General features: G+C 45.5%; 1 protein-coding gene across 2 annotated transcripts in view; it reads left to right on the top strand.

The window, feature by feature from the left end:
* LOC139267240 (venom phosphodiesterase 2-like) overlaps window positions 1–26,506 on the top strand; it is a 187,795-nt gene that overhangs the window by 99,357 nt on the left and 61,932 nt on the right. Inside the window, exons 9-11 of one of the 2 annotated variants that reach the window (XM_070885244.1) lie at window positions 1,042–1,104; window positions 13,875–13,947; window positions 16,875–16,983. In XM_070885244.1, the coding sequence (XP_070741345.1) occupies window positions 1,042–1,104; window positions 13,875–13,947; window positions 16,875–16,983 (245 nt within the window). Of the gene's footprint in view, window positions 1–1,038; window positions 1,105–13,874; window positions 13,948–16,874; window positions 16,984–26,506 lie in introns of both variants that reach the window. The other variant, XM_070885243.1, reaches the window with a different exon arrangement.

The following is a 26,506-nucleotide window of genomic DNA, read 5'->3' as shown; positions in this document are numbered from 1 at the left end:
TGTGGCCTCCTGAACTTGTTTTGTTCACCTTCAAGGGTCAGAGAGGAATTTTCCAATTTTTTTTTCTCCCTGAATTGGCCTAAGGTTTTTCTAAATCTATTTCTTCCCTTTCCCAGTATGTTAACATGGCTGCTGGTAGGTAAGAACTTTGGGAGTCATGATGCTTAATTGCAGCATTACTGTATGGGGCAAGCTTGACTTTCCCATGTTATCTTCTGCCCATCATTTCCATGTACTGACCCTTGGGTTACACTGCTTCCATCCATTCTCCAATCTGAGCAGCACCCATTCTAGCCCTTTGTTTCCTGTCCATCTATCAGCTTTTTATTCATATTGCTCCATTACCTCCTTTACAATACTTCTAAATTTTTGCCTCCTGTGATGTACTTCATCAGATGCCATATGAAAATCTATATACGCTACATTTACAGCATTCATGTTATCTATCCAATTAGTCACAAAAAAGAATTGTTAAACATGACTTGTCTTTAACAAATTGTAGTGAAGTCTACACAAGGGTGTATTTTTTTTAAGTTGTGGGAGGTCTGGGAAATCTGAGAAAATGGAGAACACGTGGGTCTGGTGTGAAATTACAACAGTTTGGAAATGAAGATGTAGCTAAAACTTCAAACTACTGAAATCAATGTTCAGGCCGGAGCATTGCAGTGTGACGAGGAGAAAAATGTTATTGAAGCTTACGATGATCTTTATTAGAATGCTGTAGGAGAAACTGGGAGGACGGAGTATGGAGTCTTTAAAGGATGCGGGATAAGAAGAAGCATACTTCAGTCAGTAGGTTTGTAGATGCCAATGAAAAGCCCATCACTATGAAAATGAAAATCAGGGGCTCTATAATGTGTGGGCAGTAAATTCCATTGGTTTATCACCCAAATTACCCCGAGTGTTTTTGGGAATCTGTGGGAGTGCTGTAAAACTGAATATTGTTTTGTTTAGCACTGAAAATGTGAAACCTGTGAATAATTGCAATTTTTTCAAATTTGTGTATTTTTTTTTCTCTTTTTCCATTCCATTTTTAAGCAGCACTCCATATGAAGAAAGAATTTTCACGGTTCTTAAGTGGCTTGATTTGCCAAAGGAAGAGAGGTAATTTTATATTTATAAATTACATGAATGGAATGATTAAGCAGAATGCACTAACTAAGCCATTTTCATTATTGTTTAGTCCATTAATAGCAGCCAAAGATTTAAAGGGGTTGAATTTCTCTCTGGGTTCTCTAGATCGTCCACAGTAACTTAGGCAGAAGATCTCTGAAAACCCAGAGAAATGGCATAAATGCACTTTCTTTGGGTTCTCACCGATCTTCTGCCGAAGTTACGGCAGATAATTGGGAAAACTCCCATGGAAAATTAACCCATATACATTTTTTAACCTGTTCAAGTAAATCACAATTCTTTGAGCTCAATTTTCCCCAATGCCGTTTTTTGGCGTATGGCCAGAGTTACGCTCGTTTTTCTTTGCCCCAACTACGCCAAAAAAATAAGTAGCAAGTTTTCCCCGTTCTATTTTTTGAAATTGGAGGCACGCAGCCTGTCCTGTAGGTTTGGGGGGTGAAGCCTAATGTCTACGCTGAAAAACTATGTCCCTCCCACTTCTGCACATAAGCGGGGGGAAAAAGGATGTTTTTGACATGATTGCTATGGGCTCACATGCCCAGTCCAGCTCCTGGTCTGCGTTCAGCCATTTTTTTAAACAGCCAGTTGTGTGTGAGAACTAATTATCATTGGAAAAATCAGAGCTGCAATACAACATGCACCCCCGGGCAAAGAGCAAGATTTCTTACAGGATAAAGTGGAGGTACTAGTTACTGTCATTGGGGCCAGATGGCACGAGCTAGACACTAGCACAGGTCACCTAGAAGTTTCACCAAAAGAAATGAAGAAACGCTGGAACCAACTTGCAGAAGATTACTGTGCAATGGTGACCACCCCGAGGTCTGGAGACCAGTGCAAAAATAAGTGGCAGGACCTTGGTCAAGTAGTTTGTGTAAGTAATATTTTCATTTATTCATTGGAATTGCGATTGTAAATGTGACCATCTGTATGTCCCACCCAGCAGAAAGACATCCTCTCTAAAAGGTTATATTTTCATCTTTGCAGAGGAAGGTGGCACACAACAAATGGGAAAGAACTCTGAACAGGAGGAGGCCCGGCAAATCTTCACCCACTGACACCCTTGGAAGAGAGGGTTGCTGCTGTGATGGGTCCTGCCTGGAGAAAAGCAACCACCACTGCACAAGCTGAGCCCACACTCGAGGGAGAGGATAAGTCCTGCAAATTCCACAGTCTGGATTTCCTAAATGTTAAGTACTGCGCGGGCTAGCCATGCTTCGGTTCATGGGGATGTCTCCATCAGCTACGCTTTGGTTGATACAGTGTGCTATCATTCATCATGGTCCTTCAAATCAGCCTGCTGCCTGTGCTGTGTGAGCCTACTCATGCCACCCACTCTGCCCCCTCATCTGCTGTTAACCAGTTGTCTGTTCTGTTATATTTTGCAGAACTTGAGGCCAACTCTGATGATGCAGAATGAGATTCAGACACTGACGAGCCCAAAGAGGAGAAACTCTTCCAGACCAAGAGCAATGGGGGTGAGGTGGGGGGAGGTGATGGATGAAGCCCCCACTCTTGTACTCACTTTGGAGGAGGTGCACGTGCCGTCCATTGAGGTACCAGCCCCTTTCCTGAGTGCTACGAGTGTTGCTGGGACATTCCATGATTTCCCACAGTCCGAGGTTGGGGATTTGGGGATTCCAGTGGGGTGCAGCAAGGCACACCCAGGGCCCCACCGTCCGAGGCTGCGGGACCCAGTGGGGTGCAGCAAGGCACACCCAGGGCCCCACCGTCCAGGCTGCAGGTCCCAGTGGGGTGCAGCAAGCCACACCCAGGGCCCCACCGTCCAGGCTGCAGGTCCCAGTGGGGTGCAGCAAGGCACACCCAGGGCCCCACCGTCCAGGCTGCAGGTCCCAGTGGGGTGCAGCAAGGCACACCCAGGGCCCCACCGTCCAGGCTGCAGGTCCCAGTGGGGTGCAGCAAGGCACACCCAGGGCCCCACCGTCCAGGCTGCAGGTCCCAGTGGGGTGCAGCAAGGCACACCCAGGGCCCCACCGTCCAGGCTGCAGGTCCCAGTGGGGTGCAGCAAGGCACACCCAGGGCCCCACCGTCCAGGCTGCAGGTCCCAGTGGGGTGCAGCAAGGCACACCCAGGGCCCCACCGTCCAGGCTGCAGGTCCCAGTGGGGTGCAGCAAGGCACACCCAGTGCTCCACCGTCCGAGGCTGCGGGACCCAGTGAGATGCAGCGAGCCACACCCAGGGTGAGGAGGGGAAGGAGAGCTCGACAGCGCTCTCCTGAGGTGCAGGATCTAACAGATGTGGTTCAGATGATGGCAATGAATGCGGAGAGCACTGACCTCACACGATCACTCCTGGACACCATGAGGTACTTGGACTGTCGGGAGAAGTAACAACACTCTCTCGAGAAATGGGAACAGGAGGGAGGGAATGTCTCGGGCAGCAGATACAATGTTGGTGCACGTGAGGGAGGGAATGCCGCAGGTAGCTGATGCGCTGTTCGTGAACATGATGGAGGAAATGTTTCAGGTAGTTGAGACACTGTCAGAGCACATGAGGGAGGCAATTGTCGGAGTTAGCAGCTGCAATAAGGGAACGTTCCCAGACACCGTGCCCATTGACAGAATCAACTGCCACTCCCACTCCAATTCCCAGACCAGCCTCTGAAGAGGCCCAAGCCGGAACTTCCACATTCCTGCCTGGCCACACCCCCATCCCCCCCCCCCTCCCCCATCAAGAATGGTGCATTACCAGAGATGTTTGAAAGAATAAGCTTGGTACCAAACCAAGAAATGCTGTGCCACCGCCTGCGGGCTGGGGTGGAGTCACCAAGACCAAGTGCAGCGGGCGATTTTCGAATAAAGTGGAGGAGAGATGGGTGCATCATTTCTTTGCTGTTGTTGTTACTGTTGTAACTGTTCTCAAATTAAAAGTTTTTTGTAAGTGGTGTAAATTTACAAGTTTAAAAGTTTGTAAGTGATCTTAACTGAAAACTGTAAAGTTTGATACAAGAATATTTTTATTTAAGTTAAGTACCAACAAATGTTAAACTTTTGAATAAAATATATTTTAAATTATAACTGAATAATTTCCATCATTTGTTCCATTTAACAAAACACAACATTACTGAACAGGTACAAACAGTAAACATGGTCCATTTGGAATAGTTGCCGCTGAGCCTTCAGGCAGCAAAGCGTTCACAAATGAGCTGCTGGTGCAAGTCTTGAGCAATTGTTAAAGGGGCATGACAGCCCGCCCTCCTCCGCTGTCGTGCTCAGAGTTCAGGTAGCTGCATGGCTTCCTCCTCCTCCTCCTCGTCACCTGCATCTTCCTCATCATCAGCCACTCTCCCCTCAGGTGGGTCTTCTACTATCAGCTGCTGCTGCCTCACGATGGCTGTCATGCAGCACACAACAGTGAACTGACCGACAATCTCGGGAGTTTTGCAAGTAGCCTCCGGAATCGTCCAGGCATCAGAAACGCTGTTTCAAGGGGCCCAAGTTTCAGGTGGAGTTGCTCCTATTTTTTTGGAGCAAGTAGTTTAGTTTGGAGTATCTTAGAAATCTCAATTCTTGGCATTTAGTTTGCTCCAGTTCTAGTGAGTTCGTTTAGTTTTGTTTTAGTTCAGGTTTTTTTTCAAAAGGGGGCGTTACCAGCCACTTACACCTGTTTTGCAAGTTTAGGCACCAAAAAGTTACTCCAAACTAACTTAGAACAGAGTAAGTGTCGACTTTTGTACGCTCAGCCAAACCTTGCGTATACTTTAGGATTAGGCACAGGTAAGCCAGAGATTGGGGCTTGGGGGGGGGGAAACGGAAGTTAGGGGATTTCCCAAAGCATTAAACATTTAACTTTTAAAAATAAAGAACCATCATCAATAATAAATGATAAATAAATCAATAAATAAAAAGTTCCTTACTCACCGACCCGTTCAGGAGCACCGGGAGCCCGACCAGAGCTATGGTCTGCGTGCTGCATTGCAAACTGCGAATCGGCCAGAGCCAGGACTGGTGTTGCAGGCTGGAAATCGGCACTCTGCCTGCTCCAAGAGCACATTCGGCCAGGGCTAGGGGCTGCGTGCTTCGGGCCCCTCCTACACAGCCAGCAGCACATGCACACAAAATCTGGGGGCCAGGAGCTATTGCGCATGTGCGCACCTGCCGGCAGTCTTTGGCCCAGGGCTGTAGCTCCGCCCCTCTGCTGTTGTGCTGCGTCACGCTGACTGCTGAACAGGCCTGCTGCACTCGGAGAATCACGAGGTAAGTGTTTGTCGTGCTTTTCATTCCACAAAATAGGCCGGCTTCTCGGTGCGCTGTTCTCGCGGGTATCGGAAGCTTGGGCCCAGGATGTCAATGGTCCTCTCTATTATGCTGCACGTTGCAATGTGCAACATGCTTTATTCCCGGTCAGCTTCCATCCGGGTTACGCGTGGGGCGTCATGAGTCAGGTGGTGAGGTCGTACCCTTTGTCTCCCAGTAACCAGCTCTGCCCTTCTGGCTGTTGCTGAAACATGGCAAATATAGCGCGCTTGCATAGGCTGAACGCATCATGGGTGCTCCCAGGGTATCTTGCATCAACTGACATGATGCGATGCATGTTGTTACACACGAGCTGCACATTAATGGAGTGGAAGCCTTTTCTGTTCCTGTACATCTCGGAATCCTCCAAAGGTGCTCGCAAGGCAATGTGGGTACAATCAATGCAGCCCTGTATCTTTGGGAAGCCAGCAATCCTGGAGAAACCCACAGCCCTTTCACGGATTGCCTGGGTGGTCATGGGGAACTTTATGTAGTCATCCCTCTGGGCATATAATGCAGCAGTCACTTGCCGAATGCAGATATGTGTTGCATGTTGAGAAATGGTGCACATCCCCAGTTGTGGCCCAGAACGATCCAGATGCATATAATGAAAGTGCAGCTGTAACCTTCACTTCAACTGACAAAGCAGTCCTCCTGACGCTTCTAGGTTGCAGGTCTGCTTTTACTAACTCTCAGATCTCGGTTACAACGTCTTTGCGGAAACGCAGCCTTCTGACACAGTCTGCATCACTCAGGTGCAGGTATGAACATCTGTCTCGATATACCTGACATGGGTAAGGTCTCCTGCCCATCATCCTACGTGCTCTGAGGTTCCTCATGTGATGACGTTGAATCAATTGTCTCCTCTGCAGCGCCATCATGCAGAAGGCTTGCACGAGATTATGGCATTGTCAGCATTGCCCCCATGATTAAATTGTACCTTTGCAAGAACCTCAAAACGGCAGGCAGGTCAATCTTCTTTGTTGTCACTCTCCCGAAGGCCGACCCCCTAATATGGACCACACTCGGGTGCAATGATCAGGAAACATCCCACCCCAAACTTCATTTTAAGCATACTGTAAGGCTTCTCATGCCTTCAGTTCACCTTCCACACCACCACCACCCCAACTCCCCGGGCTCCTTTTCAAGCCAAGCCCCTGTGTCCGGGCGAGGGACCGATTCTGCTGGCCGACACTCCGACCCTCGAGCCTGGTTTGGAGACGTTCGGTGGTGGTGTGGTACTTTTTTTTTTTTTTTTTAAATCAAAAAAGTTAAAGAATTCCATGAAACTTCCATTTTCTGCATTTTAAGTTTGAAAAATTTAAGCTTGATGATGCATATTTGCCCCTCCAAAACTTCGCCAAAGAACAATGGCGTCTTTCTGTGCCGATTTTTTGATGTGCGCTGTTTTTTCTTAAGTGCCCAGAAGGTTTCTCTGGAGTGGTCACATATGCCGCCCTAGGAGAAATGTAAGTTGGCCAAACTTGCATAATTGTGAAAAACTGACGCAGATATCAGGTTACGCCTCCATGACGCAAAAAAAAACTGAACCTAAAAAAATCGTAACTAACTTAGTTACACTGGCGCACAATCTTTGGGGAAACATGGATTTTTAAATTTAGGCCAAAAAGACGGCGCAAATCACTGGGGAAAATTGAGCCCATGGTCCTGAGTTTTCTTCCGCTCCTCCCTCTTTGAAGGCACTGGGCTAAGATGAGATATGGTTCCACAGGCACTAGCTGCCATCCCAAGACAACACCTAAATGATGATTCATGTGTAAGTTTGCAGAGAGTGTTCGCAGATTTTTCTGGGACAAAACACATCTCTGTTCAATCTTGTTCTCGCTCAAGGGCCATGCTTGCATGCAGGGACACCTGGATACTGACTGGGAGTGGGAACTCTGGCTGGAAACATCAAGGTTATTTGTAGCACCTCCACTTGTAAGTTCTAAGCTGACTTGAGCTAACTCAGCACAGACCAGGCATGCAAACGTGGAACCTTCCTGGTCTCCTATGTTTCAGTACCACATGAGATGATGTATTTACATATTGAGCTTTGAGTTGACCGCAAATTATAATTAACCCTTTTTGTTTTAAAATTATGAGTGCAGAATACATGAAGCAGTGGACATAAGCTCATTGATGGATGGAGGCTGGTTTAATGAGTGCTTGTAGTTCTGTTTGTTTAAAAGCTCTCTTGCACAGTAAATGTATCTTCATTCCCCTGACCACTGTTTGAACAGAAATTACCTTTCACATTCTTATTTCCAAATGTATCCAGTTCCCTTTAAGTAATGTTGTTGAGTAGCTCATGCTCTTATCATTTCCCATTGCTATTAAATCTCACTTTTTTGGTATTTTGGGGCAAATTCAACAATGACACCTGTACATAGCACCTTTTTATATATGTCTCTGTGCTTCATGTACAATGAATTATTTTGGAATGCAATGACTGTCATGTAGGCACAGCAGCCACTCAGTGCACCGCAAAATCCCAAAGGCAGGAATCACTGAATAGAAACATAGAAAATAGGGACAGGAGTAGGCCATTTGGCCGTTTGAGCCTGCACCACCATTCAATAAGATCATGGGTGATCATTCACCTCAGTACCCCTTTCCTGCTTTCTCTCCATACCCCTTGATCCCTTTAGCCGTAAGGGCCATGTCTAACTCCCTCTTGAATATATCCAATGAACTGGCATCAACAACTCTCTGCGGTAGGGAATTCCACAGGTTAACAACTCTCTGAGTGAAGAAGTTTCTCCTCATCTCAGTCCTAAATGGCTTATCCCTTATCCTTAGACTATGTCCCCTGGTTCTGGACTTCCCTAATATCGGGAACATCCTTCCTGCATCTAACCTGTCCAGTTCCGTCAGAATTTTATGTTTCTGAGAGATCCCCTCTCATCTTTCTAAACGCCAGTGAATACAGGCCCAGTCGATCCAGTCTCCTCATATGTCAGTCCTGCCATTCCAGGAATCAGTCTAGTGAGCCTTCGCTGCATTCCCTCCATAGCAAGAATGTCCTTCCTCAGATTAGGAGACCAAAACTGAACACCATATTCCAGGCGAGGCCTCACCAAGGCCCTGTACAACTGCAGTAAGACCTCCCTGCTCCTATAATCAAATCCCCTAGCTATGAAGGCCAACATGCCATTTGCTGCCTTTACTGCCTGCTGTACCTGCATGCCAACTTTCAATGACTGATGAACCATGACACCAAGGTCTCGTTGCACCTCCCCTTTTCCTAATCTGTCGCCATTCAGATAATATTCTGTCTTTGTGTTTTTGCCCCCAAAGTGGATAACCTCACATTTATCCACATTATACTGCATCTGCCATGCATTTGCCCACTCACCTAACCTGTCCAAGTCACCCTGCAGCCTCTTAGCATCCTCCTCACAGCTCACACTGCCATCCAGCTTAGTGTCATCTGCAAACTTGGAGATATTACTCAGTTCCTCCATCTAAATCATTAATGTATATTGTAAGTAGCTGGGGTCCCAGCACTGAGCCCTGCGGCACCCCACTAGTCACTGTCTGCCATTCTGAAAAGGACCCATTTATCTCGACTCTCTGCTTCCTGTCTGCCAACCAGTTCTCTATCCACGTCAATACATTACCCCCAATACCATGTCCTTTCTGAGCATAGAGATTTGAAATACTAAAAGACAGAACAGATCGTGGTGAAGACCATGCTGAGTATCCCAGCAGTAAGAAGTATACTTCAAAATTATTCAAGGATGTCTTGAATCAGCATTACTCCCGTTCCCCGACTCCCATGTATCCTGAATGGCAACTGCCCAGAGAGGGATCGGCCAAATATGTCACGTCTGATAATCAGCTCTGAATGACAACTTGCCACCAAATGATTTCCAACCAATAATATCATGCTTTAGTTATGTTGCCAGTTTCGCATCATTGTGAAGCAGTTCTGAGTGCACATTAATATACAAAGTGAATTATTGCATTACTCAGCATCCAGTGTATGAAAACCATGTTACAACCAAATGTTTATATCCTTGTGCTCTTCTGACATAATCAATTAGTTGTTGGGGGAGTTAAGTTCTTCACTTAACAGTTGGCAGGTACTGCTATCAGATTAGTATCTCCTTCTTATCCCTACTGCTGGTGTCCCCATGATCTTCACCCCGCATCAAATTTAATAGAAATGCAGGGAGCAGCACCATGACCCTGTACATGACCTTCTTTGACCTCACAAAGACCTTCGATACTGTCAACCGTGAGGGATTATGTAGTGTCCTCCTCAAATTCGGCCGCCCTCAAAAGTTCATCACCATCCTCCGCCTGCTTCACGATGACGTGCAAACCATGATCTTGACCAACGGATCCCCCACAGATCCAATACACGTCAAGCAAGACTGTGTCATCGCACCAACGCTCTTCTCGATCTTCCTTGCTGCGATGCTCCATCTCGCCCTCAATAAGCTCCCTATTGGAGTGGAGCTAATCGACAGAACAAATGGGAAATTGTTCAACCTCCGTCGCCTCCAGTCCAGATTCGAGGTCGTCACATCCTCTGTCATTGAATTACAGTATGCAGAAGATGCTTGGAGGTCGAACTCCAAACCATCGTCAACACCTTCACCGAAGCGTACGAGAGTGTGGGTCTTACACTCAACATCCGTCAGACAAAGGTTCTCTGCCAACCTGCCCCAGCCAGACAGTATTGGTCCCGGATTATCAAGATCCATGACGAGGCCTTGGACAACGTGGTCCATTTTTCATACCTTGGGAGCCTACTGTCAACAAGGGCAGACGTTGATGATGAAGTCCAACACCGCCTTCAGTGTGCCAGTGCAGCCTTCAGTCACCTAAGGAAGAAGGTGTTTGAAGACCAGGACCTCAAACCCGGCACCAAGCTCATGGTCTACAGAGCAGTAGTGATACCGCCCTCCAATATGCTTCAGAGACATGAACTATGAACAGCATGCACCTCCAAAGCACTGCAGAAGTACCACCAATGCTGCCTCCGCAAGATCTTGTAAATCCATTGGCAGGATAGGCGCACCAACATCAGTGTTCTCTCTCAGGTCAACATCTCCAGCATTGAAGCATTGACCACGCTCGATCAGCTCCGTTCGGCTGGCCATATCGTCTGCATGCTCGATACTAGACTCCCAAAACAAGTGCTCTACTCGGCTCCAACACAGCAAGTGAGCCCCAGGTGGGCAGAGGAAACGCGACAAGGACATCCTCAAAACCTTCTGGGAAAAAGTGCAACATCCCCACCGACACCTGGAGAAGCATCTGGGAAGGTGCCGAACACCTCGAGTCTCTTCGCCGGGAGCACACGGAAGCCAAGCTCAAACAGCAAAAGGAGCGCACGACAACCCAAGCACCCCACCCACCCGTCCTTCCAACCACCGTATGCCCCATCTGTGACAGAGACTGTAGATCCCGCATTGGACTCATCAGTCACCTGAAAACTCGTATTAGTGTGAAAGCAAGTCATCCTCGACTCCAAGGGATTGCCGAAGAGTTCTAAGAGATCTCACCAGGCTCTGCTTTCTAATTCATCTTTTGGTCCCTAGCGCCTCTGTAACTATAGACATAAGGCATAGAAGGCGGCCATTTGTGCCCGTGTTAGCTCTTCAATTGGAACTATCTACTTTGATGCCATTTCCCTGCATCCTTTTAGAATATTTTTCAAATATTGACACATTTTCCTTTTAAGTGATGTTATTGAAGATAAATTTTATTATTTCTCGTTCCTGATGTAGAGCTTTGCTCATTGGGAGCACATAATTGGGAAATTGGGCTCAGAGATTAAGGGCTCCACATATTTTTCCATCCATAAAATTACTTGCATAGTTTCTGCCCCGAGCCACGTGCGGTAAAAGCATTCCATGTTCTCATAATCCATGGTATGAAAGCATTAGATCCAAAGAGGAGTTATACAAAGTTGCCAGAAAAAGTAGCAAGCCTGAGGATTGGGAGCAGTTTAGAATTCAGCAAAAAAGGACCAAGAGATTGATTAAGAGGGGAAAAATACAGTATGAGTAAACTTGCAAGGAACATAAAAACCGACTGCAAAAGTTTCTACAATTACTTAAAAAGAAAAAAATTAGTGAAGACAAATGTAGGTCCTTTACAGACAGAAACAGGAAATGGCAGAACAATTAAATAAATACTTTTGGTTCTGTCTTCACGGTGGAGGACACAAATAACGTCCCAGAAATGCTAGGGAACTAAGGGTCGAGTGAGCAAGAGGAATTAAAGGAAATGATTATTAAAAAAATAATGCTGGAGAAACTAATGGAACTGAAGGCAGATAACTCTCCAGGGCCTGATGATCTGCATCCCAGAGTACTAAAAGAGGTAACCATGGAAATAGTAGATGCATTGATTGTCATCTTCCAAAATTCTTTCGATTTATGAAACAGTTCCTGAAGATTGGAGGGTGGCAAATGTAACCCCCCCCCCCCCCCCCATTTTTAAAAAAAGGAGGGAGAGAGAAAACGGGGAACTACAGACCAGTTAGCCTAACATCAGGAGTAGGGAAAATGCTGGAGTCTTTTATAAAGGATGTGATAACGGTACACTTAGATATCAACGGGATTAAACAAAGTCAACATGGATTTATGAAAGGAAAATCATGTTTGACAAATCTACTGGAGTTTTTTGAGGATGTAACTGATAGAATAGATAAGGGAGAACCAGTAGATGTAGTGTATTTAGATTTTCAGAAGGCCTTTAATAAAGTCCCACATAAGAGGTTAGTGTGCAAAATTAAAGCACATGGGATTGGGGGTAATGTATTGGCATGGATTGAAAATTGGTAAACTGACAGGAAGCAGAAAGTAGGAATAAACGGGTCTTTTTCGGGGTGGCGGGCAGTGACTAGTGGGGTACCACAGGGATCAGTGCTTGGGCCCCAGCTATTCCAAATCATTTATATTTTTATATATATATATATATATATAATATAAATGTAATACAGGGCCTTGGTGAGATCGCTCCTGGAGTAGTGTGTTCAGTTTTGGTCTCCTTACCTAAGAAAGGATATACTTGCCATAGAGGGAGTGCAGCAAAGGTTCATCAAACTGATTCCTGGGATGGCAGGACAGTCATATGAGGAGAGATTGGGTCAACTAGGCCTGTATTCACTGGAGTTTAGAAGAATGAGAGGGGATCTCATTGAAACGTACAAAATTCTGACTGGGTTGGATAGACTGGAAACGGGGAGGATGTTTCCCCTGGCTGGGAAGTCTAGAGCAAGGAGTTACAGTCTCAGGATATGGGGTAGGAAATTTAGGACCGCGATGAGGAGAAATTTTTTCACTGAGGGTGGTGAACCTGTGGAATTCTCTACCACAGAAGGCTGTGGAGGCTAAGTCACTGAATATATTTAAGAGGGAGATAGATAGATATATTTCTAGAAACAAAAGGCATCAAGGGGTATGGGGAAAAAGCAGGACTATGGTGTTGAGATAGAGGACCAGCTATGATATTGAATGGCGGTGCAGACTCGAATGGCCTATTACTGCTCCTATTTTCTATGTTTCTATTTCTTTTAACTTTCCCCTTTCATTCCTCCAGTGATAATCCAGAATCTCTGCCCTCATTACCAATTGACCAACACAACCCATGGAAACATTCGTTCACTATTCACCTTCACAAAACCCGTCATCATTTTGTAAATCTCTGTTAGATCCGTCGTTGTCTTTTGTGTTCCAGTGAGACAAATAAAACATTTTTTTCCTACCTTTCTTCAAAACTATAACCTTTCAATTCCTGGTATCATTCTAGTGAATCTTTGTTATATCCTTTCCATGGCCTATAATGTGGTGCACAGATCTGCATGCAATACCACACCTGTGACTTAACCAATGTCTTGTACAAATTCAACATCACATAAATATAATATATATATATATATATATATATATATAAATAATAAAATTCAACATCTCATATACATCTATATATAAAAACAATCAGATTTGTCCTTTTTATTGTCTTTGCCACTGCACTTATAGAATCATAGAATGGTTACAGCACAGAAGGAGGCCGTTTGGCCTGTCGAGCCCGTGCCGGTTCTCTGCAAGAGCACTTCAGCTAGTCCCACTCCCCTGCCCTTTCCCCGTAGCCTTTAAAGTCATGTATGTATCCATATCCCCAGATCAAAGATTAAGCTATCAAATTATTACGCATGCTTCTTCAGCGTATGAGAGAGCAGTTAGCTGTTACCTACTCTGCATCTACCCCTTTTTACATTTTTTCATTTATTCAAGTCTGATGTGAACTGTTATAAGCACAGCTGATACTTTAATTGTATGTATATGTTGACTATCATTGTGTGAGTACCCAGCACTGGAGATACTTGTAAATAACTGTCAGTAACACCTCCATTGACTGGTTCTTGTGATTACTCATCTGTTCCAGTGTCAACATTTTACAGTATTGCTGAATTGTAAAGAATTAGTGCATATGTGTTCTTTCAAAATAGATTTGTTGTTTTAGGCTTGATTTCCACACTCTGTATATGGATGAACCAGATACTTCAGGGCATGTGCATGGGCCTGATAGCCTTAAAGTGAGTTTATTTTTGGTTCTCTGCCTGTTTGGTAGGTTCATTTAATAATTTTACAAAAAAGAATATTGTATCCAGATACTTCTAATGCAGCAAAATGAGATTCTGGGTGCTAACTGTGGTCAAAGTTAACATTACATAACAGGGAGATCCTATGCAGAATTCCCTGGTGTTTGCTGGATTACCTGATTTCATCCAGCTTGGCAGTGAGTGCTGCAGTGTCCTGGGCAAGAGTTTTGCTAGGTTGCGCTGGTAATTTGCCCAAAGTAGGACAAAGCAGCGTAAAAGATGAAGGAATTTCAAGCGCGGGTCCAGCACAAATTGAGTTTCCATGACCTTCAACTCTGGTTTAACAAAAACAATGTGCTGGAGGCCCGCCCCACCCACAAAATTGGCTACGCCCCAGATCAAAATAATGAGCTTGGCGAGTTTCCACCAATTGCACCCGTTTGTGGACCTTCGAGGGCTCTTCAGATTATTTTGCTGTATTTTTACATTTATTTTTGATGTAAAATTAAGCTGTAATTCTTGAAAAGAAAAAAAAATAACTTGCATTTATATAGCGCCTTTCATGACCACCAGACATCTCAAAGCGCTTTACAGCCAATGAAGTACTTTTTTTTGGAAGTAATTTAGGAAATGTGGCAGCTAATTTGTACTCGGCAAGCTCCCACTAACAGCAAGGTAATAATGACCAGATAATTTTTTTGTTATGATTGAGGGATAAATATTGGCCAGGCCACCAGGGATAACTCCCCTGCTCTTCGAAATAGTGCATTGGATCTTTTACGTCCACCTGAGAGCAGACGGGGCCTTGGTTTAACATCTCATCCGAAAGATGGCACCTCCGACAGTACAGCATTCCCTCAGCACTGAACTGGAGTGTTGGCCTAGATTTTTGAGCTCGAGTCCCTGGAGTGGGACCTGGAACCTACAACTTTCTGACTCTGAGCGATGTACAACCAACTGAGCTATAGCTGACACTTTTAGGCACAAAGGCACTAGTAGGCACATTTTAAAAAAATATTTAAATATCTAAAAATAATTTATTAAGAAACTGACTTGCATACCAATGGAAACTAGTAAATGGTTCTGTATAGTTTTTTAAAGTCATTTTCAGTTATTTAAAGTCAGGTTACTCAGGTGGTCGACTAGACACTGATCAAAAATGTTTTTTTTTGTGATCCCAATTTCAGCTGTATTAATAAAACTGCACAGGTTGCCACACTTAAATATATCAAGGAAAAATTTTTAATGCAAGTCAGAAAAATAAGCAATCACGTTCTATTACGCTGCCCAATTGTGCTGGTTCATGGAAGATAATGGGCTGAAAATTGCGGCCTTGCCGGGTGCGTACGTTGTGCGCACACTCCTGAGGAAGCCTTGCAATTGCCGGTTCTTGGTGTGCAGTGCACATGCGGCAAGAACCGGCTTTTACGGTTTATCAGAGGGCATCCGCAGGGCAGAGATTGGGCTATTTGCCCAACTCTTGCCCAGCGAATTTCCCTCAAACTCTACTTTTACCAGCGTAAGAGTTTTAAAACATAGAAAAATTAAATTTAATCAGTCATATATAAAAAAAACCCTGTCCATTATTTAAGTTTATTTTTACCCCTATTAAATCACATTTAAAAAAAAAAAAATCTAATTTTTTTTCTAAAACATTTAATTACATTCAATTTCAATTAATTTTAAATATGTGAGGTTTTTTTTATTGTGTTTTTCTTTTTTTAGGGTGGTATTCTCATTGATAGTAATGGGAACTCATACAAACAGAGTTCCCATTATTATCAATGAGAATACTACATAATGATTGGTGGCCCAGGACCACGTGATTCCAGGATACGAATACGGACCTGGAAGACATGTTTCCGTACGCTGTACAGCGAATGGAGGCCCTGGGACTACCAGGTATATTCGTCAATTTTTTTTGGTTTGGAGGCATTTGTCCGAATGAAGCCTCCGACTGCAATTTTCCCCCCTTTATGTTTGTGATTATTCAAATGAGCTGAGCGGAAACTTGAACTTTTACTTCACTTTGGAAAAATAGCACAATTTTGAGCGCAATTTGCAACCAGATTGCCGATTGTGCCCAAAGCGGAAACTCTACCCTCCTTTCTTTAGTGATAATTATAGAATTATTGTTAGGATCTGAGAAATTATTGTGACATTGAGAGTTTGCAAAAATGAGGTTCCACTATAATTATTATGTGGTGCTTTCAGAGTGAAACATTGTTATAAACCTGTTCTTTCAAATGATGGGAACTATTATAATTTGGGCTACTTCCCAAAACTTTTACTTTTGCACAGTGCAAAAGTCAGCTTCCATAGACAGGCCTATGAAGTAGGATAGCAGGCCATAGGGTGAATGATAAACCCTCTTATCATTGCATTATGCATTGGAATTAATACAGACCAGGTGTGTGCGCCAGATCTCCCTGAACTGGAGTTAAACACACACTTCTTGTTTACTAAAAAGTGAAATTATACAGAAGCAAGAATAAATCTGCTGAATTCAAAAATTTCAGTTCTTAATCCTCAACGTAACTTTAAAATTATTTTCCTCTAATCAAAATAACAAAGATTTTGGAGTTTTAAAAAAAAATGTAAATGCACAATGTTGGGCTCACTACTCTCTGGAAGCAAGTCTCTGTTACAGAAGCCATTTTTGAAGTGCTGCAATACTATGCATGGCTACAAATTGCTACAAAATATATAACATATGTAAGCATCATGGGAACATTAGCTCATTCATGATACCCTATCATGGTGGTGCCAATTGACTGTTGCCTGCTTACCTGAAATAAACATCTTCCTGGGACCTAGAACTGCAGCAAGATGACATGAATAATATTGTAATAAATAAAATAGTGAAAACCATTTTGACTTTGTTGTGCACTCCAAACTTTATGTTTTCTCTCAATATATAGGTGGCAATGGTCCTAAAGAGAGTGGACATGATGATGGCAATGCTGATGGATGGGCTTAAGCAAAGAAATCTGCAGCAATGTGTCAACCTGATTGTGTTATCTGACCACGGTATGATACCAGAGTTGCACAGACAAATCCTTTCAGAGCAACCTGCAGTCTTTAACATTGCTTCTCACAATTTGCCATGCTCCTAATTTGATGTCATCAGCAAATTTCAAGATAGTTTTCTCAGTTCCTACATGCAGAGTTTTTATTTACAGTAATAAGAGCAGTTTAAATGTAGACTTGTATGGAATAGCATTCATCCCATCTTTCCAGTTGGTGAATAACCACCTACTTCTACCATTTTGCTTTCTTCTATCCAACCATAGCTCTGTCCATATAGCCACAATCCCCTTAATTCCATGTGCCATTATCTTTGGGTAAGTCTCTTACATGTTACCTTAACAGATGCTTTTGAAAATCCATATAAACCACATCCACTGAATTTCCTTTTATCAATCCTTTGTTTTTCCTACAAAGAATTCTATGTTAGTCATACACAACCTGGCATTCCAAAATCGATGTTGACTAGCACTGGTTAACTCCTGTTTCACCCATTACTTAGTAACGTAATCCTGTGTTATCGACTCTTCGGGTCTTGAAAAAGTATGAGTTACTGGCAAAATTCCACAGCGGGAAATGGGTCGAGCCCCAGTCTATCTGGGTCGCAGCCTTCGCTGGAAATTTCTTTGTGGGCCTTGTCTGGGACAAAACCTCTCTCCACCCCATCATGATCCCCTGCCTCAGTGGGGGCAAGGCAGGAGCCTTCCCCAAGCTTCCTCAGGATGGACACAACTTGCATTTATATAGAAATTCAGGGTCTACGTTCAGCGTTTACGGCGGCCATGCGGCAGAATCCCATGGCCGCCACTTTGCTGTCAACTGTCCACCGCGACCGAAATTTGTCGTGGGAGGTTTTGCGGCGGTGTGGACCTCTGCCCCGATCGACAGACTTCCGTGGTGGTATGGTGCTTGCGGCAGCGATGACACGATCAAAGAGCACACCGCTGCTGCTCTGCCACCGAACCCATTTTCACAAAAAAAATGCCAGCTTTTTGGGTCGGTGCACTGTGGGAGAGCGGCAGCTGGTGTGTTGAGGTTTTTTTTGTGGATCAAAATTTCTGTGATTTTTGTGCAACATTTCAAAAACTGCAGCCAGAATCTGAACTTTTGCTGAGTGATAAAACTTTTTCCCTGTCTCTCATTAGTCGTGGCCAGTGGGAGTAAATCTCTGCTGTACAGAGGCCACCAAGTGAGGGTCGAGCCACCAGCCATAATGGGCTCACTTTTGGCAGGGGAACGCCTGCTCCACATTGTCAGAGGCAGGGAGGCAAGCAGGAGGAGGCGTCGCCATCACCAATGAGTCCTCGGGCAGTGGGCAAAGGAGGCAGCAGCCATTGCTGTCCAACATGCAGAAGGGCCTGCAGAAGTCTGCAGACTTCAACATGCAGAGGCTAGACAGCAGGGAGATGGCGTGAGGAGGAAACATAATGTAGAAACATAGAAAATAGGTGCCGGAGTAGGCCATTCGGCTCTTCGAGCCTGCACTGCCATTGAATAAGATCATGGTTGATCATTCCCTCAGCACCCTTTTCCTGCTTTCTCTCCATACCCCTTGATCCCCTTAGCCATAAGAGCCATATCTAACTCCCTCTTGAATATATCCAATGAACTGGCATCAACAACTCTCTGCTGCAGGGAATTCCACAGGTTAACAACTCTGAGTGAAGAAGTTTCTCCTCATCGCAGTCCTAAATGACCTACCCCTTATCCTAAGGCTATGTCCCCGGTTCTGGACTTCCCCAACATCGGGAACATTCTTCCCGCATCAAACCTGTCCAGTCCCGTCAGAATCTTGTACATTTCTATGAGATCCCCTCTCATCCTTCTAAACTCCAGTGAATAAAGGCCCAGTCGATCCAGTCTCTCCTTATGACAGTCCAGCCATCCCTGGAATCAGTCAGGTGAACCTTCACTGCACTCCCTCAATAGCAAGAACGTCCTTCCTCAGATTAGGAGACCAAAACTGAACACAATATTCCAGGTGAGGCCTCACCAAGGCTCTGTACAACTGCAGTAAGACCTTCCTGCTCCTATACTCAAATCCTCTAGCTATGAAGGCCAACATATCATTTGTGAGGTACGCTGATGCCCCGCACCAGATAGTGGGCGAGGAGCCTTGCTAGCAGCAGCCTGCAGAGGCTCCGCAAGATCAGCAGGAAGTGGGAGAAGGCGCCTATGCAGCTGGTATGGGAGGGGCCCAGCACACATCTCTGTCAAGGCGGCCCTACCTTCCTAGGGTCAGTTCTCCTTCCTACAACTCAGCAACGAGCAATGTGTGCTGTTACGAAATATGGCAAGTTTAAGCCAATTTCTGGCCACTATAATAATCGGGATCGACACTAAACCAATCTGGTGGATATATTGTGTTTAATCAGAGTTTAAGATGGAATATAACACATTAGTTATATAGTAAAAACATAAACTGTAACAGGAAGTGGATACCGATTCCGATCGGACAAGCGGCTGGCGCACGTAAGCAGTTCTCTTTCTTGCAGTATCTTTCTCTCGTCTAGTGCTTCCTTCGGTAAAGCATGGGATCACTCAAACCATTCGACAAGCTTGACTTTGGTTCCGCTCTCCCATCCAACGTCTGTGCTAAACAGATCTCGAAGTATTACTTTTATTCTCTTTTTAGCGGTGGGCCTAACCCTGGATATTGACAAGACCTTTTGACTAAAGGTTCCCCTAAAACCTTAATATCCAATAAGACTTCTAGTTCTTTGTCTTGATTCTCAAAACAAAGCCCACCTTAAAGATGTCTTACAATTTTGGTCACATGTCATCGTTTAAACCTTATCGAAGATGCTTTTCCTTAAACTTCCTTTGATATCTTTGTCTCTCTCCTCCCCGGTACAATCACTACAAGTCTTATCCCTCTACTCTTTGAACTATGAGGCCCAAACCACAGCATTGTTACCTCTAACCGGTGGTCAACTTCTTTACGACGTAGTAAACTGCCTGTGGTTACATCAATTCCGACAAACTTCCTTTGATTCTAAGCCTTTCCCATACAAATTGTCTTAAGATACATAAACAAACTGAAGCTTTTATTTGAAAACCACTGATAATTAGCATTTCAAAGCATTTCTCTCTCATCCTCGTCTCCAGCTCAGAACAACGATTTAAACACATCACTTCTATCAGTTTTATATATTTTTAGGCATCCCTGATTTTAGCAATGCGGAAGCTAAGATTCATGAAGGACATTATGACCGAGCTCTGCAATATCCTTCGGCCAGATTTGGAGTCTCACACAAGGCTGAGGACAGCGTTCAGCATAGAGATCGCAACCCTGCAAGGGAAGTGCAGACACATCTGATTGCTGCTCAATTCTGATAATTTCATCCCCTACATGACCCTTCAACTTCTACTTTCCATTGCCATCCCATTGAGTGTCTTGATATATCATTGCCCACTATAACATTATACACCTGCCCAGATCTAGGTGCAAAAAAAATAAGGATTTAATATATAATCATTCCAAACAATAAACAGATATATCATTTGCCACCCTTGTGCATTTCCAAATAACCCTTCTTACACGTGCCTACCCTACTACTGCGCCTCAGTGTCTTCCCTGTGGCTGCCTCATGGGTCTATGAAAACTGCTGTGTTCCCTGTGTGGAAGCCGCAGATGCCCTTCTAGGACGCCCTCGACCAGCTTTGGGCCTGGAAAGGCCGGCTGCAGACTGGTCAGCCCCCTCCTGGGAGGGTTCAGTCTGGCTTGGCTTGGGCGAGGCCATGCTTGGAGTGACTGGTCTGGGGCCAGGAATGCTGCAATCCTGAGGGAGCGCATTATCCTTATCCTGGTCCTAGGAGCCTGAATCACTCACCAAGGGTGGCATGACACCAGCACCACCAATCTGAGGGAGTTCAGGTCAGTGCTGTGGCGCCACACCGGAAGGTCCCCCGTCATGGACCCAGTCGCGAAGGCAACACTGAGGTGTCTGGGGACATCGAGCTGAGACTGTGTGAGAGCAGCCACATTCTCAAAGCCACCAGATATGACGGCACTTAGACGCTCTGTCGACTCTTGCAGAGCCGCAGCCATCCTCTCCAAACCAGCACTGATGCGCTCGTTCCCCCGCGCCTGTGCTGCAAAGGCAACTGCCACATCACCTAAAGGTTGCGGCCTCACATCTGGATCTGCACGGTCTCTGGGAGTCCACCATCACCTGTACTATGGGCAATGATGGGCTCCATGGTGTGCGCAGAGCTGTCGACTGTGCTGGAGGTGGACCCCTCCACACTCAACATTTCCGACAACCTGTCCGGCACCCTTGCCAGCGCACCCATAAAAGGGCGCGATCGTCAGGGAGCAGCCACAGGAGCAGCCAGTGGCAGTCGGAAGGGCTAGCTGGTGCAGGGGCAGAAGGTAAACAAAGAACTAAAAAGAAATTGAAGTGTGAAGTCACAGCCAAGCGGGTAAGTGATTGACTGGTGGATTGGTGAGTATTTGATCTTTTTTCTTTTCTTATCAGTAGAAAACCTTTTGGCATTGTTGCCAAATTAAGTTAATCTAAGGGTTTAAGACATGGCAGGAGAACCCAGACCCATGTCATGTTCCTCCTGTGCTATGTGGGAAATCAGGGACGCTACCAATGTCCCTGACTACTATGTGTGCAAGAAGTGTGTCCAGCTGCAGCTCCTGACATTGCGGCACTGGAGCTGCGCATGACTCACTCTGGAATATCCGCGATGCTGAGGATGTCGTGAAAAGCACGTTTAGTGAGTTGGTCACACCGCAGGTAAAGGTTACTCGGGCAGATAGGAAATGGGTGACCATCAGGCAGAGCAGTAGAAGGAAGGTAGTGCAGGGGTCCCCTGCAGTCATCTCCCTCCAAAACAGATACACCCATTTGGGTACTGTTGGGGGAGATGACTCATCAGGGGAAGGCAGCAGCAGCCAAGTTCATGGCACCATGGGTGGCTCTGCTGCACAGGAGGGCAGGAAAAAGAGTGGGAGAGCGATAGTGATAGGGGATTCTATTGTAAGGGGAACAGATAGGTGATTCTGCGGCCGCAAATGAGACTCCAGGATGGTATGTTGCCTCCCTGGTGCAAGGGTCAAGGATGTCTCACAGTGGCTGCAGTGCATTCTGGAGGGGGAGGGTGAACAGCCAGCTGTCGTGGTGCATATAGGTACGAACGATATAGGTAAAAAATGGGATGAGGTCCGACAAGCTGAATTTTGGGATCTAGGAGTTAAATTTAAAAAGTAGGATCTCAAAGGTAGTAATCTCAGGATTGCTACCAGTGCCATGTGCTAGTCAGAGTAGGAATTGCAGGATAGTTCACATGAATACGTGGCTTGAGGAATGGTGCAAGGAGGAGGGATTCAAATTCCTGGCGCATTGGAACCGGTTCTGGGGGAGGTGGGACCAGTACAAACCGACGGTCTGCACCTGGGCAGGACCGGAACCAATGTCCTAGGCGGAGTGTTTGCTAGTGCTGTTGGGGAGGGGTTAAACAAATATGGCAGGGGGATGGGAACCTATGAGGGGAAGTGAAAAGGGGGCAGAAGCAAAAGGAAGGAGAAAAGCAAGGGTGGAGGGCGGCGAAATCGAGGGCAAAAATAAAAAAGGGCCACATTACAACATAATTCTAAAAGGACAAAGAGTGTTAAAAAAGCAAGCCTGCAGGCGCTGAGTCTCAATGCGAGCAGCATTCGTAATGTGGACGAATTAACTGCGCAGATAGCAGTTAACGGGTATGATGTAATTGAGATTACGGAGACATGACTCCAGGGTAATCAAGGCTGGGAACTCAACATCCAGGAGTATTCAATATTCAGGAAGGATAGACAGGAAGGAAAAGGAGGTGGGGTAGCATTAATGTTAAAGAGGAGGTTAACGCAAGAGCAAGGAAGGACATTAGCTTGGATGATGTGGAATCTATATGGGTAGAGCTGCGAAACACCAGAGGGCAGTAAATGTTAGTGGGAGTTGTATACAGACCACCAAACAGCAGGAGGGAGGTTGGGGATGGCATCAAACAGGAAATTAGGCATGCGTGCAATAAGGGTACAGCAGTTATCATGGGTGACTTTAACCTATATATGCTTGGGCTAACCAAACTGGTAGCAATACTGTGGAGGAGGATTTCCTGGAGTGTATAAGGGATGGTTTTCTAGACCAATATGTTGAGGAACCAACTAGAGAGCTGGCCATCCTAGACTGGGTCTTGTGTAACGAGAGAGGATTAATTAGCAATCTGGTCCTGCGGGGCCCTTTGCTGAAGAGTGACTATAATATGGTAGAATTCTTCATTAAGCTGGAGAGCGACACAGTTAATCCAGAGACTAGGGTCCTGAACTTAAAGAAAGGAAACTTCGATGGTATGAGGCGTGTTTGGCTAGGATAGACTGGCGAATGATACTTAAAGGGTTGATGGTGGATAAGCAATGGCAGACATTTAAAGATCACAAGGATGAACTTGAACAATTGTACACCCCTGTCTGGCATAAAAATAAAACAGGAAAGGAGGCTCAACTGTGGCTAACAAGGGAAATTAGGGATAGTGTTAAATCCAAGGAAGAGGCATATAAATTGGCCAGAAAAAGCAGCAAACCTGAGGACTGGGAGAAATTTAGAATTCAGCAGAGGAGGACAAAGGGTTTAATTAGGAGGGGGAAAACAGAGTATGAGAGTAAGCTTGCAGGGAACATAAAAACTGACTGCAAAAGCTTCTATAGATATGTGAAGAGAAAAAGATTAGTGAAGACTAACGTAGGTCCCTTGCAGTCAGAATCTGGTGAATTCATAATGGGGAACAAGGAAATGGCAGACCAATTGAACAAATACTTTGGTTCTGTCTTCACTAAGGAAGACATGAATAACCTCCCGAAAATACGAGGGGACTGAGGGTCTAGCGAGAAGGAGGAATTGAGGGAAATCCTTATTAGTCAGGAAATGGTGTTAGGGAAACTGATGGGACTGAAGACTGATCAATTCCCAGGGTCTGATAGTCTGCATCCCAGGGTACTTAAGGAAGTGGCCCTAGAAATAATAGATGCATTGGCGGTCATTTTCCAAAATTCCATGGATTCTAGATCAGTTCCTATAGATTGGAGGGTAGTTAATGTAACCCGAATTTTTAAAAAAGGAGGCAGAGAAAAAACTGAATTATGGACCGGTTAGCCAGACATCGGTGGTGGGGAAAATGCTGGAATCAATTATTAAAGATGTAATAGCAGCGCATTTAGAAAGCAGTGACAGGATCGGTCCAAGTCAGCATGGATTTATGAAAGGGAAATCATGCTCGACAAATCTAGAGTTTTCTGAGGATGTAACTGGTAGAGTGGATAAGGGAGAACCAGTGAATGTGGTGTATTTGAACTTTCAAAAGGCTTTTGAGAAGGTCCCTCACAAAAGATTAGTGTACAAAATTAAGGCACATGGTATTGGCGGTAATGTATTGACGTGGATAGAGAACTGGTTGGCAGACTGGAAGCAAAGAATGGGAATAAAAGGGTCCTTTTCAGAATGGCAGGCAGTGACTAGTGGGGTGCCGCAAGGTTCAGTGCTGGGATCCCAGCTATTTACAATATACATTAATGATTTGGACGAAGGGATTGAATGTAATATCTCCAAGTTTGCAGATGACACTAAGGTGGGTGACAGTGTGAGCTGTGAGGAGGATGCCAAGAGGCTGCAGGTGATTTATACAGGTTAGGTGAGTGGGCAAATGCATGGCAGATGCAGTATAATGTGAATAAATGTGAGGTTATCCACTTTGGTGGCAAAAACAGGAAGGCAGATTATTATTTGAATGGTGACAGATTAGTAAAAGGGGAGGTGCAATGAGACCTGGGTGCCATGGTGCATCAGTCACTGAAGGTAGGCATGCAGGTACAGCAGGCAGTAAAAGAAAGCAAATGGCATGTTGGCCTTCATAGAGAGAGGATTTGAGTAGAGGAGCAGGGGGGTCTTACTACAGTTGTACAGGGCCTTGTTGAGACCACACGTTGAGCGTGAGTGCAGTTTTGATCTCCTAATCTGAAGAAGGATGTGCTTTCTATTGAGGGAGCGCAGCAAAGGTTTACCAGACGAATTCCTGGGATGGCAGGACTGATATATGAAGAAAGACTGGATCGGCTAGGCTTATACTCACTGGAATTTAGAAGAATGTGAGGGGATTCATAGAAACATATATAAAATTCTGATGGGACTGGACAGGTTAGATGCAGGAAGAATGTGCCCAATGTTGGGCAAGTCCAGAACCAGGGGTCGCAGTCTAGGATAAGGGGTAAGCCATATAGGACCAAGATGAGGGGAAACTTTTTCACCCAGAGAATTGTGAACCTATGGAATTCTCTACCACAGAAAGCTGTTGATTCCAGTTCATTGGATATATTCAAGAGGGAGTTAGATGTGGCCCTTACGGCTAAGATGATCAGTGGGTATGGAGAGAAGGCAGGAGTGGGGTACTGAAGTTGCATGATCAGCCATGATCATATTGAATGGTGGTGCAGGCTCGAAGGGCCGAATGGCCTGCTCCTGCACCTATTTTCTATGTTTCTCTGTTTCTATCTGGGAATGCATGGTCTCCATTCGTGTACCGCAGCATCAATGGGCTTGTCTGAGTCCTCCTCAGCAGAACTCTGGTGCAGACTGTCCTCCCGGAGAGATGGCACCTGAGGTTGCCTAGCCCCGTCACCAAGCTGCAGCCCACTATGCCCCGGTGCAACACCCAATGCAGACCCCTGAACTATCTACACCAGATCAGACCGCGTACTCCCAGTATCTGAGCTGACGCATGTAGGTGGAAGCAGTGACACGGTGCTGCCAGCGGTATCCTCCTCTTCCTCTTCCTCATTGGAGAGGTCCCCAAAAGATGGAGTGAGATTGAGGGTGTCATCAATGCTCGAAACCTCAGTGACCTCAATGCTGTCAGTATGCTCATCTCACTGGCTCTCATCAAGGATCTCCTGCAGGCCTCATGACTGTGTCTCATCATCTGGTGTCTCAGGGGGAGTAGCTCCCTCGTCTCGGCTGCCACTGCTTACTATGCTCTCCTCCAGGCCTTGCGACGGTCCTTCAGGAGGATCCTCTCCCTTGCCTCAGCTGCCACTCGGCCTCTCATCTGCAAGCATCAATGGGAGAAGGGCTGCTGTGAGGGGAAGTAAGGGGAGTGACTCATCGAGCCTGCAACTAGCACAGTTTCAGAAGGAAAGGCACAGTGTGCGCTGTCTCTTTCAGGGCATTCAATAGCATTAAAGGAAGGCCTTCACTTACCCCTGCTGCCCACATTGGCATTGCCAGTACCGTGGGGCGGGGGGCTCATCTGTAAACCATAAATGGGAGAAGGCCTGCCATGAGGGGGAGGTGGGGAATTTACGCATGGAGCCTGCCAGTAGCAGACTTTCCGAGGCAGAGTAATTGCTGCAGCATTCAGGGAGAGATGTCATTAAAGAAGGGCCTTCACTTGCCCTCATCGGCATCGCCAGTGCCCTGGGCCACAGCGAAGGCACCATGTCTGCCCACGAGCGCCTCGACCCTCGACTCCAACAGTGTGAGGATTTGTA

This window comes from Pristiophorus japonicus, chromosome 7 (genome assembly GCF_044704955.1).
Source record: "Pristiophorus japonicus isolate sPriJap1 chromosome 7, sPriJap1.hap1, whole genome shotgun sequence".
Classification (NCBI taxonomy): Eukaryota; Metazoa; Chordata; class Chondrichthyes; family Pristiophoridae; genus Pristiophorus; species Pristiophorus japonicus.
The sequence above is the reverse complement of the archived record's forward strand: the minus strand, read 5'-3'. Positions and strand labels throughout refer to the sequence as shown.